The 13,600-nt window shown below is 45.1% G+C and overlaps 1 protein-coding gene across 1 annotated transcript in view; it reads right to left on the bottom strand.

Moving 5' to 3' along the window:
• LOC144824267 (contactin-associated protein-like 5) overlaps window positions 1-13,600 on the bottom strand; it is a 1,441,011-nt gene that overhangs the window by 574,465 nt on the left and 852,946 nt on the right. The window contains exon 13 of the mRNA XM_078683402.1: window positions 7,958-8,077. Coding sequence (XP_078539528.1) covers window positions 7,958-8,077 — 120 coding nt within the window. The remainder of the gene's footprint in view (window positions 1-7,957; window positions 8,078-13,600) is intronic.

Genomic DNA, 13,600 nt, shown 5'->3' with positions numbered 1-13,600 from the left:
TTCTGGCTGGACTGTTCCCATGAGGCACAGGGTCAGACTGATTTGCTTATAGCCATGTCTGAACTGGGGTGGCAGAGTGGGCTAAAGAACGGTGATGTATCAAACCCAGATCTTTTGACTGGGTGTGAGTGTTTGATTGGTTCAGATGCTCCGTCCATCACCACCCCCTTTTGTACCGCTTTTGGCCGCCATAAGTGTGGCAGGGTATGCTCAGACCTGAGTCCCTTGCTCACTTTGCCACTGGTTTCAAGCAAGCCGGGATGAAGACGCCTGGAATGCCAGAAACCAGTCCTCGGAAGCTTGTTTCCAGTCCAGGGAAGACATGACTTGGCAGTTCGGGCTGGACTGTTCCCATGAGGCACAGGGTCAGACTGATTTGCTTATAGCCATGTCTGAACTGGGGTGGCAGAGTGGGCTAAAGAACGGTGATGGATCAAACCCAGATCTTTTGACTGGGTGTGAGTGTTTGATTGGTTCAGATGCTCCGTCCATCACCACCCCCTTTTGTACCGCTTTTGGCCGCCATAAGTGTGGCAGGGTATGCTCAGACGTGAGTCCCTTGCTCACTTTGCCACTGGATTCAAGCAAGCCGGGCTGAAGACGGCTGGAATGCCAGAAACCGGTCCTCGGAAGCTTGTTTCCGGTCCAGGGAAGACCTGACTTGGCAGTTCGGGCTGGACTGTTCCATGAGGCACAGGGTCAGACTGATTTGCTTATAGCCATGTCTGAACTGGGGTGGCAGAGTGGGCTAAAGAACGGTGATGGATCAAACCCAGATCTTTAAACTGGGTGTGAGTGTTTGATTGGTTCAGATGCTCCGTCCATCACCACCCCCTTTTGTACCGCTTTTGGCCGCCATAAGTGTGGCAGGGTATGCTCAGACGTGAGTCCCTTGCTCACTTTGCCACTGGATTCAAGCAAGCCGGGCTGAAGACGGCTGGAATGCCAGAAACCGGTCCTCGGATGCTTGTTTCTGGTCCAGGGAAGACATGACTTGGCAGTTCGGGCTGGACTGTTCCATGAGGCACAGGGTCAGACTGATTTGCTTATAGCCATGTCTGAACTGGGGTGGCAGAGTGGGCTAAAGAACGGTGATGGATCAAACCCAGATCTTTTGACTGGGTGTGAGCGTTTGATTGGTTCAGATGCTCCGTCCATCACCACCCCCTTTTGTACCGCTTTTGGCCGCCATAAGCGTGGCAGGGTATGCTCAGACATGAGTCACTTGCTCACTTTGCCACTGGATTCAAGCAAGCGGAGCTGAAGACGGCTGGAATGCCAGAAACCGGTCCTCGGAAGCTTGTTTCCGGTCCAGGGAAGACATGACTTGTCAGTTCGGGCTGGACTGTTCCCATGAGGCACAGGGTCAGACTGATTTGCTTATAGCCATGTCTGAACTGGCGTGGCAGAGTGGGCTATAGAACGGTGATGGATCAAACCCAGATCTTTTGACTGGGTGTGAGTGTTTGATCGGTTCAGATGCTCCGTCCATCACCACCCCCTTTTGTACCCCCTCTTCATAGTGGGCACCAGGTTTAAGCAGTTGACCCTCAGACCTAGCTCTTCAGATCACGTCTGGACTAGGAAATAGGATTGCCCAGCTGTGTAGTCTGCCCTGATGACCTGCTTGCTGCCCAAGGACTGCTTTGTAGCCCAATGCCTGCTCTTGTTGCACTAGAACTGTTATGCACACAGGAGTTATGCTTCCCTGTCATGGATGATTATGACGATATATAACATTACTGGATCATGCTTTAAACTATTTAGATACAATATGTTTGGATTACGTTTTGAATTAATTGGATATAATTTGTGAAGATGAATGCACAATTTGTATGTGACGTTGAAAACCAGCCGTACTATGCATGGGGAAGAGTCATGCACATCACATTGCATTGTGGGAGTATGAGTAATAAGGGACTACTCGAGTAGGGAGTGAAAGTCCAGATGTAATAATTTGGTTAGGTATTTTGGGAAACAATAGTGGTGAAGGAAGCAATTTTAAAACGTGCTCATCAGGTGAAATTAGATCCATAGCTTGAGTGCAAGCACAGATGGTAGTTAACATTTGCACGATAGAGCGCAGAAGTAGAAATCCAGTTCACAGTTTAGTTGACACACCAAGGCACGTGACAGATCTCTTGGGGGAGGTTTCAGTGTTTAAATTGAAGGAAGACCATTGTGCGAGGGCACTCCACGGAGAAACTTTGTGATTGAGGGTTAAATCTTCAATGCGGAATGACATAGATTAATGTTTTTAAGAAGTAGAAGAAAACATGTCACGGTAAGCATTTCATAGAACTGGTGTGTTTGTGTGGAATTAGAGCTAACAGAAAAGTCGGAGTGGTAAAATATGGGGTCACACATGCACTTTGAAGTATGGATATTTAGTTTCAATGACAAGCACGTAATTAAATTGCAGCGCACGCATGGGCTTCACTTTCACGTACAATGTGGGAAGATTATGGGGAAGTTTGGCGGCAGGTTTAAATAGACGACTGAATGAAATTACAAATGTTTTGGAAGTCAATTATTTGGGCTTATCAAAATGACGTTTTTAATTTATGTATTGTATCAATAGTCTAATTCAGAATAGTAGGTGATTCATTATTAAATGATTTGTTTTCCTAGATACCCCTGACGAAGGGAGGTCCCGAAATGCATTGGGTTTTTCTAAATAAATCGTGACATGGAAACATTTGGCTCTCCTGTGTTTGAGGAAAAATGGGAATGCACATGTGAATGAGTAAAATGAATTGAAGAATATTTAAAGGTGAAACTGAGAGAAAAAAGTAGAGAAGAAAAAACGGATAAAAGGATGAGCTGAAGATTAATTTGATTCATTGGATTCATAGATTGGTAATGGCTGTGCAGTCTGATGGAGCCAGAACCGGGTCCTTCGTGTTCGATGCTACTATAAGCTGCCCTGCTGAACCTGTATGGACCAAGGACTTCAAGGAAACTCCAAGGGTCAGGCAAATGGCCCCCTGTTCAAGCCACAGGGACATAACAGGCTTATTCGATGTCGACGCAACTTGATGCAGCGCGACACAGTCCACCATCGACTCTGGACTCATCCGTGATGCAACACATCTCAGAGCAAGTCCTCATAATCCCTGGTGGCTTTTGCAATGCCGAAGCAGCTTGATGCCAACATCAGCCCAGCACAATTCATCTTTTCCCCTGTGCCGACGAAATGCAGTGCACATCTTCTCAAGCCCCACCGGATTCCTTGACAATGGCGCAGGACTTCGCATTGCAGCTATTTGTCAACAGTCACCAGCTCCGCAGCTGTATAATGCATCTTCATGCTGGACCTCACATCACAATTCTTTGTCGACAGATCCTCAATGCCCACCCTCGCAGCTCGACGCGAGGACTTAGTATCTCGATGCCCAGGCCACAAGGTACTTTTCAGCAGCCTGAACGCAGACCTGTATCTTGCCCCCGCTCCATCGCTGTTGGCCTGAACTTGTGACTTCGGCCTGGGCTCAAGATTACCGATGTTGGTGCTTTTTACTTCTTTGTGTTTGATTTCTACAAAACATATTTCAAATTGCATATTTCCTGTTCTATTAATTGAATTTGTGTCATTCTGGTGTCATATAATTTATTAAATCTTACTCTATTTTTCTAAATTGGTATAGGATTTTTCTTGCATTTTGTTTTCCCTTTGTTACTGTGTTTTGTGCAGTATAACTACTTTACTCATTGCCTCTAAGCAAAGCCTGACTGCTTTTTTTGCCACGCTACCAGAGGGTTGAGCACAGGTTAATTAGAGTTCGCTTGTGTTTCACCCTGACGAGAATTCTGTTATTTGCTTGAGTAGGCTAATTACCTCCTCAACCTGTAACCAGAGGCAGCCTTTGCCATGTGCACGCTGTGTATCTGCACAGGGCCGCCAAACCCCAGGGGCCGCCACGCCAATATATATCCTTAACATAATAATCCTCTGAGGATGGATACATATTTGCATGGCGGCCCCTGGAAGGGATTTGGCGGCCTCCGGCTCTGTTCCACTTCCAAACACCCTGCCCCCCTCTTCACTGGCCTCCGGGCCTGCGTTCCTCCTGGTTCCTGATTGGCTTCTTTTTTTTCCCTACCCACTGCTGGCCCGCTGGTACAGGCGTATATAAGCCACAGCCACCACCATCCTTTCATTCCCTGTTACTCATGCGCGAAAGTAACTATAACCTTTTCCTCTCCCGTCGGGCGAGTCGTCTTACAAGTTTATCTATAGTTTTTATAAAGTACTGGTGTTAGCGCAATAGTCATAGTTAATATCTGGTGGGCAAGGGGGCACACGACATTCGCGTACCCATTGCAAGCAAAATGAAGAGAATTTGAGTACACAAATCTGGTTATTCAAAAGTAAAGAGAAAGGCCGCTCAGCAGGCTTTCGTAGGGTCACAGGAAGGAGTAATCCTGAACTTTATCACCCAAGGGAAACCTAAAGATGGAGAATCCTCCAGCCAGAGTACTGCTGATGTACTAGGTAAAACAGGTGAAAGCTGGCAAAACGCAGCAGCAAATTCTGGCAAAACAGAGAATCCGTCTCGGTAAACCTCAGGTCCTGGGGAAGACTGTTCCAGAGTTTGGCCGTGATTACTCCGAAGGCTCTGCCACCGCTCCTGGAGCGGCGAAATCTAGGTACAACCAGGAGGCGGAGGCTGTTGGATCTCAACGTTCTGACCGATTGAGAAAGTTTAAGTCTTCTTTGCAAATAAACCGGGCCAAGATTGTTAAGAGCGCGGAAGGCCAGGACAAGGGTCTTAAACTGAATACGGTGGGAAATGGGGAGCCAGTGAAGTTTGTTACGGTAAGAAGATACCGAGTGGCGAAACGGAATATTTCCAATCAGTCTGACCGCAGCATTTTGTACTGTTTGTAGACGATCTTTGAGGTAGCGGGGAGCGCCGGCATAGAGACTGTTAGCATAGTCTAGATGTGACGTGATCAGAGCGTGAACAACGGTCTGACGAGAATCCAATGGAAGATAAGGAAAGATTTTCCTTATCATGCGGAGTTTGCCGAAGCAGGCTGAAGAAACTTTGTTAATCTGGGCTTTACAAGATAGGGCAGTATCAAATTGAAAACCAAGGTTGCGCACCATCTGGACGGGGATAGGGGGGGGGGGGTTCAGTACAGGTGGCCACCACAAGGAGCTGGGAAGTGGAGTTTTTTTATTAAAAAACAAAACCTCGGTTTTGTCGGTATTTAAAACAAGATGGTTTGCGGTCATCCATGAACAAATGTTACTGAGACAGTTCCGCAAATTGGAAAAATTGGAGTCAGAGTGATCTCGGAATGAAAATACCAGCTGTGTATCGTCAGCATAGGAGATCACTCTGACCCCCCAAGATTCCACCTCCCTAGCAAGAGGGCCTAAGTAAACATTAAAGAATAACGGGCTCAGGGCAGAGCCCTGAGGTACTCCACACAGCAGAGGTTTGGCCTCGGATTCGAAGGGACGGATAAACACTTTCTGTGTCCGGCCGGTAATAAATGATCTAATCCACATCAAGACCTTACCGCCGATGCCCACTTGTCGTAAGCGATCAAGGAGGATTTCGTGGGACACCGTGTCGAAAGCGGCGGACAGGTCGAGGAGGACTAACATGGCCTCCTCGCCCCTGTCCACACACTCGCGAATGGTCTCCGACACCTCAAGAAGAGCGGTCTCAGTACTATAGCCGGTTCTAAAACCCGACTGGGAGTCGTGGAGCAGTTTGTTAGCTTCCAAATAGCTAGCCAGTTGGTACTGAGCCGTCTTTTCCAGGATCTTTGCAGGTTTAGGCAGTAGGGAAATCGGGCGGTAATTACAAGGTTGTAAGGGATCTGCAGTGGTTTTCTTCAGGATGGGAACCAGCATAGCCTGCTTCCATGCCAAGGGAAAAAGACCAGATTTTAGCGAAGAATTCCAGATGGAAAGGAGCGGGTAGATCAGGACAGGGGCAAGATTGCCCATCACCTTCGCGGGAACCGGGTCTAGGGGAGATCCGGATTTACCTTGGATAAATAGTTTAGTGGCCAACTCAAGACTAAGCTCTTCAAAGGAATTAAATATACCTGTCTGAGGCTCGGAGGTGTCGCGTAATAAAGGCGGAGACGGAGCTGGTTCAAAAGGGGCAATTAATTTAATATTTTTTTCCTGAAAGAAGTCAGAGAGATCATCACAAAATGTCTGACTAGGCGGGCAGGGAGTCGTCAAGGCTGGGGGATTAACAAAATCCTTCACAATTTTAAAAAGGGATTTAGTAGAATTCTCGGCGTTACTAATTAGCTGAGAGAAATAACTTCTCATTGTGGAACGTTTAAGTTTTTGAAATTTATTCAGCGCCAGCTTGTAAGTCGCTTTAGAATCGATATCGTATGTCTGCCGCCATTTACGCTCCAATTTTTTACACCGGGTTTTTTCCTCTCGTAAAGCAGAAGAAAACCAGGGGCAGAGGGTCTGGATCTGGAAGAAATAATGGGGATGGAAGGGGAAATAGAATCAATAGCAGCCAATAGTGAAGAATTATATTTGACTACCTCTTCGTTGAGGTCCCTCGCTGAGTCAAATTGATAGGAAAAACAGGGATCGATGGCATCACAGGTGATTTTGTGCCATTTTCTCCCCGTCGCTCCCTTCAGAGCGGAAGGTGGGGGCGGCATAGGGACGGAAAAATCAAAAGGAAGAAGAAAATGGTCTGACCAGGTAAGGGGCAGAGATGGAAGGGAGGAAATGCCAGGAAGATTGGAAAATATTAGGTCAAGAGTGTGCCTGGCTTTATGGGTAGGGCCTTTGACTAGTTGGGGCAGAGTTAATCCTTGCAGTGTCTCAATAAGATGAATTGCGTGAGCACACGAGGGATTATCTACATGCAAGTTAAAATCACCCAGTATCGTAAAATAAGCGTGTCTGAGGGAAAGGTCAGCTATCGTATGCAAAAGGGTGGTGAGTGAGGCAGCAGAAGCGTTGGGGGGATTATAAACGAGGGTGCCTGCCATAATAATGGCGGATGAGTCCATAATCGTAAAATACATAGCTTCGATGAGCCCTAAGTTCGGGAGTTTTTTAACAGTTAACTGGAAGTGAGATTTCAAGATGATGGCGAGGCCCCCACCCGCTTTGTCGTTATCCCGATTGATACCTACCAAACGGTAGCCGGGGGGGGTAGCCAGCTGAATGTCAGGTTTGGAAGAGTCTTTAATCCACGTTTCAGCGAGAAATAAGATATCCCACGACAGAGTAACTATCGATAACCAGATGTCAGTGGCATGCCGAGGAAGGGATCGGCAGTTAACCAGAGCTGCGTTTATCAATGTGGCAGAGCAGCGAGGTTTGGGGGTCACCGTGGAGAAGGCACGACATTTGGAAGGGGGTACCTGTGGTACCCCCTTCATTGTCATTTACAAAGCGGCAGGCACCGCGCGGTGCCTGCCGCTTTGTAAATGACAATGTGAAAGTGCATTTTCAGCATTGTGGCGGGCGGTGCAGAGAGCACAGCCCGCCACAATGCTGAAAATACAGGATGTGCCCGCCACTGTGGTGGGCCCATCCTAATAGCACCCCCGGGACCCCCGCCCTTATGGCGGGCGGTCCCGATTTATGATGGGATGACGGGCGGGCAAGGTCCGCCCGTCATCCTAATGAGGCCCTAAGTATTTTCCCATTGCGTTTCCGCAATTCGTTCTGTTACTAAAGTGCAGAATCGGAGTACATTCCATAATCTATCACAATATCTGCTGTTTTAGAAAATTGATACCAAATGTATTGCTTGACACAGTAGTAATATACAGTTATATGATGAGAATATTTATGAAAATTCATTGTTGCAAGAGTTGCTAAGCTTGTAAAACTATAGCTTCTGCATAAAGCGCATCTTCAGTTTTTCAACAACTTGAACAGATTATGCATTTAAAGTAAGATAGGGAAATGCTATGACAAATATATATTGAATGATGTCATTACCAGTCATATTGCAATACACCCTCATGGGTCCAAGTGGGCCACTTCCATCTGTATCGATAGAGTAGAAACCTGAAGCATTTCCTTTATGTCTGTAAACTTCACAAGACTCTTCATGAATAGCTGAAATATTGAAACATATATGTAAATATACATCAGTTAATACCACATACTTGCTTATTTCACGAATCAGATTTTAAATGCTTGCTTCTATGTAGACATGTTTAATAAAATTCTAAGGGGCATAATATTAAGGGAAACATTGCCGCTTTTTTGGCACATAGTGCCGAAAAGCGGCGATCTTTTCATCACCCTATTTGCAAGGGCACGCTAACAAGCGTTAACGCGTGTTTCCTTACTACTTTGCATGTATCGCTAATGACATGCAAAGTAGGCATTCCCTAGCTAAACAACATTGAAATCCTCGCTAACACGGCTTCGCGATATTAGCAAGCCGTGCAGCAGACCCGCGAAGCGATAAAAATAACTGGTATGTAACGCCTACTTTTAAAATGACATAGGCATACTGATAATGAGAGGTGGATTGCCATGTTAGATCCACACTCCTCTATCAGCAAGCCTCTCCCTAGCGCTGTGAAATCTTCGAAGGATTTCACGCGATATTCCTGTTATTCGCTGGAATTACATCGCCTGTTAGCTAAACGTTGACAATAAGCCGCTAACATGGCGATGTAATACAGCGATAATATGAATCGCGCTAAGCGCGATTTGCGATAATTATCACATGCCCTTGATTGTATGCCCCATGGTTTGAAAGCCAGAAGCCTGTTTGGGATGTGACTGTACTAAGCCTATAATGATGATGGTGGGAGGTTCTATGTCAAAGCCTCTTCCCTGTTGATGTCCTTGTCATCTTAGTCTTACCCCAGTGACAGATAAATACAATTTTGTGTGATAATTATGACAGCATCCATCTTTAGAAGCACTAGTTAATGTGGTTACTGCTGTGATGAGAACCAAAAGCATCCATATGAAAAAGCAATTGCATACTCATGTTGAGCCAGATCGGGCAAACAACCCTCTCCAGAGAAGAACGTTAGGTGGGGTGATTTTTCCTATTACTTTTGAAAGGCAGTAATTATCCCTTGAACAGGTTGTGGATGGACTCAAAATGGTGGCCCACATTTTCAACTGCTGACTTGGGTTAGACAGAGGGTGGAATTACCTTTTCTCCCTCTGTAATATAACTGACAGAGAGAACCCAAATATTGACTCTACAATGGTTTGAATGGCAAGCAGCTGCGGCCCATGCGGGTAAGAGTGGTGAGGCGGGGTGGGGGGGATTTCAACAGATGAGGGCGGGGGGGAAATTATTTATTTATTTCATTTTCCCTTGTGGTCCTCTGTTGAATCCCCCCCCCCAACCCAGCTCCACCGTCCCATTGCTCTTACCTGCACGGGCCGCGGCTGACGACAAGTCGCAAGATCCACCCTGTGAGCCCGATTCACAGGGAAAGTCATCCTCTGAACACCCCACACTAACAAATTGGAGAGGGCATCCTGCCTTGGAGTTCTGCTCTGTAAGCAAACTACATGCGCAGGCATGTTCTGTCACAAAATGTGACAGCAAAGAAATTAGTAAGCATGTTATATAGAAATTAATGTACACAATATTATATGTGCATTTTTTTTTAAATATTAGTTTTAGAGCAAACTTTTTCAAATGTATTGGGTAAATCTCCATATATTTTTTACATGCAGTACTGAAGGAAAACCAATAAATTCCCAATACCCAAGTACAATTACAAGCACATATGGCATATAGATTAAGCAAATCACTATTTTCATATGTGTTTATTCATTATGTTTAATGTGAAAGAGGCTCTGTTGTGTACATTGCCACACTAAACAGTGTGAAGCCAGAATGTTGACTTTTTGTTGGGAAGGGTGGAAGTCACACTCAAATAATGCACACAGTTCTTGTAAGAGTGAACCACAAAAGTCACAAACCAAACCTTTGCTTAACCCTCTGGTAGCTCTGTACAAAAGCAGACAGGCTAACTAAGAGTCAAGGAGCACGTAACATACACATCATTCAAATTGTAATAAAGTGAAAACACAACACAACAAAAATAATGTTATTATTAAAAAGTACAATGAGACTAAAACAAAAAAAGTCCAATAAGTAGAACCAGAGTTTTGAATTTTTTTAATTTCATGTGGAAATAGGCTCAAAGAGCACAAAGTTCCACTTGCGGTTATCTGGTCTCACTGGAGTGGGATAAAGTCACAAGTTCAGACTGACAGCAGTGAAGACCAGGTTGGAGACAGGGATCAGCTTTGTCCCTCTGAAGAGTTCACCTTCTTGAGTCTAAGTGAATGCGAGGACCTGCAGGTGGAGGTTTGCATTGGGGAGGGGCACAAGAAGTTCTTTTTGGCATGAGAGCTGGGTGAGTGTAGTGGATGGTCACTGTTTTTGCACGAAAAGCCAGTCTCTGCTAGAGCTTCATGTAGGCAGTCACTACTGATGCCAACCATCATGACTGATGCAAAGAACAGCCATTGAATGATATTTGCATTGGCAAGCATGGCAGAACGGTTGTCGTTTGATGTAAAGAGTACACTTTGTGGTTACATGAAGCCTTAAACTTCTGGATTTTTACCTGAAGTTCAGGAAATGCCAGTTGCAGGGAGGCCTCTGGAAGCTTTTCCTTCCCTACAGCTCAAACTGGAACTCAACGAATTGACCCTTGGAGTCACTTTTGGGGAAAACAAAGCAAAACCAAAGGGGATGATGGACGGAGTGTTGAACATTGCAAGCACTCACCCCCAGTCAACTGATCTGGGTTTAATTCGTCATCATTCTTTAGCTCGCTCTGCCACCCCAGTTCAGACATGGCCATATGCAAATCAGTCTGACCCTGTGCCTCACGGGAACAGTCCAGCCCGAACAGCCAAGCCCACTTTTGGGGAGCCTGTGTACAAAGCAAGCAGGTCCAAGGGAATCCTTCTTCTGAATCTACCACATGTCCAAGATCGTTCTGAAGAGAGATTCTGAAGGCAACACTTTTATTCCCGGTGCCAGAATGTGGTTTGTAGATGCCCCATTTAACTAACACTTCCTTTTTTCTTGGTTTGGCTCCAAACTGTCTATGGTAACACAGGGCAGGCAGGTCTAGATGTGAGTTGCATTTGTTAGTGGCAGGGCACGCAGGCCTTAGAAGTCAGGATGGAGGTGGGTATACCCCTCAGGCACACCCAACGCCCATTTGCCCCCATGACTGCAAGTAATACACAGAGCACCACAGGAGAGCCATTAGCAATCATGTCACCATGGACCCAGGCAGAAAGGCACATCTGGTACAGGCAGAAAAATGCCAATGTAATAAAAGTGCCATTTTCAGAATAGTAACATACAAAACAACTTTATTATCAACTTTATCATTAAATGACAGTTTAAATTGCAATTCGATTGAGTGAAGGAACCATTTCTCTATCTGGAACCAAACTGAAGTTACCACTTATTAAGTGTAATAAGGTACCCTATAGTTAATCTATAGGGGAGACAGCTTTACAAGAAGTGAAAAAAACAACAAATTAGGATTTCAGAACTGTGGGGGCGTGGCTTGAGCGCCGCACAAGATGGCGGCTTAGCTCCGAGGCTCCGTAACCGATTCCCGATTCCAGACGGCCAACTCTGGCTACATCGGGTTTTCTTCATCTCTGCCACCAGTTTCCTTTGCCTTACAATGTGGTGAGCCGCATGTGATGTTTTTTGCCTCAATTTGGATGCATTTGAGCCCGTAAATTGGCTCGATTCGGTCCGTTTTAATTACGGACGCCATTTTGTTTTTCAATAATCGCGCCTATGCCGTTTTTTGGGCAAAATGGCTATTTCAACTGTTCCTCTCCTCAAATATATCTGCTGAAATTGCTCGACTTTCTTCAACAATTACCTACTTTATATCTAAAATGATTTCCTCTGTGTTTCATCTTCGGCTTACCTCCGCCTCTTCATAGACCTACAGAGCCGCCATTTTACTTCACAAGGGAAGTATATCATCTTTCATGAAGTGACACTTATTGCTTGCTATTTTTTATCTTAATTTTTGTGACTTTTTCTCCTTTGGACTCCTCCTGTGCTACTTATATTTACTTCTCTTGCGCAGCTGAGAATTTGGTTTCGTCTCCATATCATCTTATCTCATTTATATGGGGAAATTGCAAAATCTTAAACTTCCCTCGTCGGCTAAAGCTGCTCTTTGTTCGGACTCGGACTCACCTCTTCAAGACATGGAGGAGATTCCTGTTCAAAAATCCGACTATGCAGCTGGTGCTACTCCGAAAATTCTTCCTCCAAGTAAGCTTCCAACAACAACTCCTACTAAACGTCATAAGAAAGATCCTCCCTCCCCAGGGTCTTCTTCATCTTCTGCTTCTATGGATTTAATCTTGGCTGAGATTCGTGCCCTAAAACCATTCATGGAGGAAACTACTAAGACTCTACAATTTGTACATGATAAATGGCCCTCCTTGGAATCCTGTGTGCTCCTAGTGGAGCAATCGATGGAATCTCTGCAGACATCATGTTCCCGGATTTCATCCCTGGAGGCGGACATTTCTCTTCTTAAAAGACAAGCGGAGGATTTGAAATATCGTAACCGAAGGAATAACCTTAGACTTTATGGTCTTCCGGAGCACATTGAAGGAACAAATCCCACCGCCTTTTTTCAATCTTTTCTTCCAAAGATATTGGATCTGCCTGCTTCATCTAATTTCAGTATCCAACGAGCACATAGACTTGGCCCGAAAGTATCTACCAAACCCCGAGGTGTCATCATGCTGTTCCTACTGTGTACTGACCTTCTCAAAGTTTTATCAGCTGCCAAATCTAAAAAGCAGAATATCTGGGAGGGTCATCACCTGTTCCTTTCTCAGGATGTTGCTAAGGTTACAGCAGACCGTCGTAAAAAGTTTCTAGATATGCGCCCCCAGCTACGTGCTCTTAATGTCAGATTTGCTTTCCCCATCCCTGTCACTTCAAGGTTACTTACAGAGACAAAACTACGACATTTGAAGATCCCCTAGCTCTGCAAGAATTTCTTCGCCAGCACGGATCTGATGTCATGGACACTTCAAGAATTGATTAATTTATCAGTTTTAATTTTTCTTTTTAGTCGTTTCTAGTTTGGATTCTCGCATTATGTGCTCTCCTATATACATCTTTGTATTGTGATGTAGCATATGTTTTCAGTTCTCTTGATTAATTTTTTTCTCCTCCACAGGTGTGCTCTCTTCCTCCTCACCCCAATGTTTTTCATAAGTCATGTGCAGTGCTGTCTTCCATCGGTTGTTCGATGATGTTTGATCTTGTTGTCGTCGTCGTCTTCTGGCGTCGTCACCCCCGTTTCTTCGTCTTGTATTGGTAGGTATGTTTCTCAGTCGTCTGTTTTTGACTTGTACTGTCTTCTGTTTTACTACTCTCTTCTCTCTCCTCTTGCTATTTCTCGTCTTCTCTCCCCTTTGCTTTTGTTGGCTTTCTCTTCATCTCCTTGTTTCTAATCTATGTTCAGCCTTCTACCTTCTTCCTCTTTATTTTTCTGCTTTTACTTTTTTCTATCTTATTTTGTCTCAACAATCTCTCTTTTTTAGTCTACTAAGCATAGTATTTACTCAGATTTCTTC

This window comes from Lissotriton helveticus, chromosome 3_1 (genome assembly GCF_964261635.1).
Source record: "Lissotriton helveticus chromosome 3_1, aLisHel1.1, whole genome shotgun sequence".
Lineage (NCBI taxonomy): Eukaryota > Metazoa > Chordata > Amphibia > Caudata > Salamandridae > Lissotriton > Lissotriton helveticus.
The sequence above is the reverse complement of the archived record's forward strand: the minus strand, read 5'-3'. Positions and strand labels throughout refer to the sequence as shown.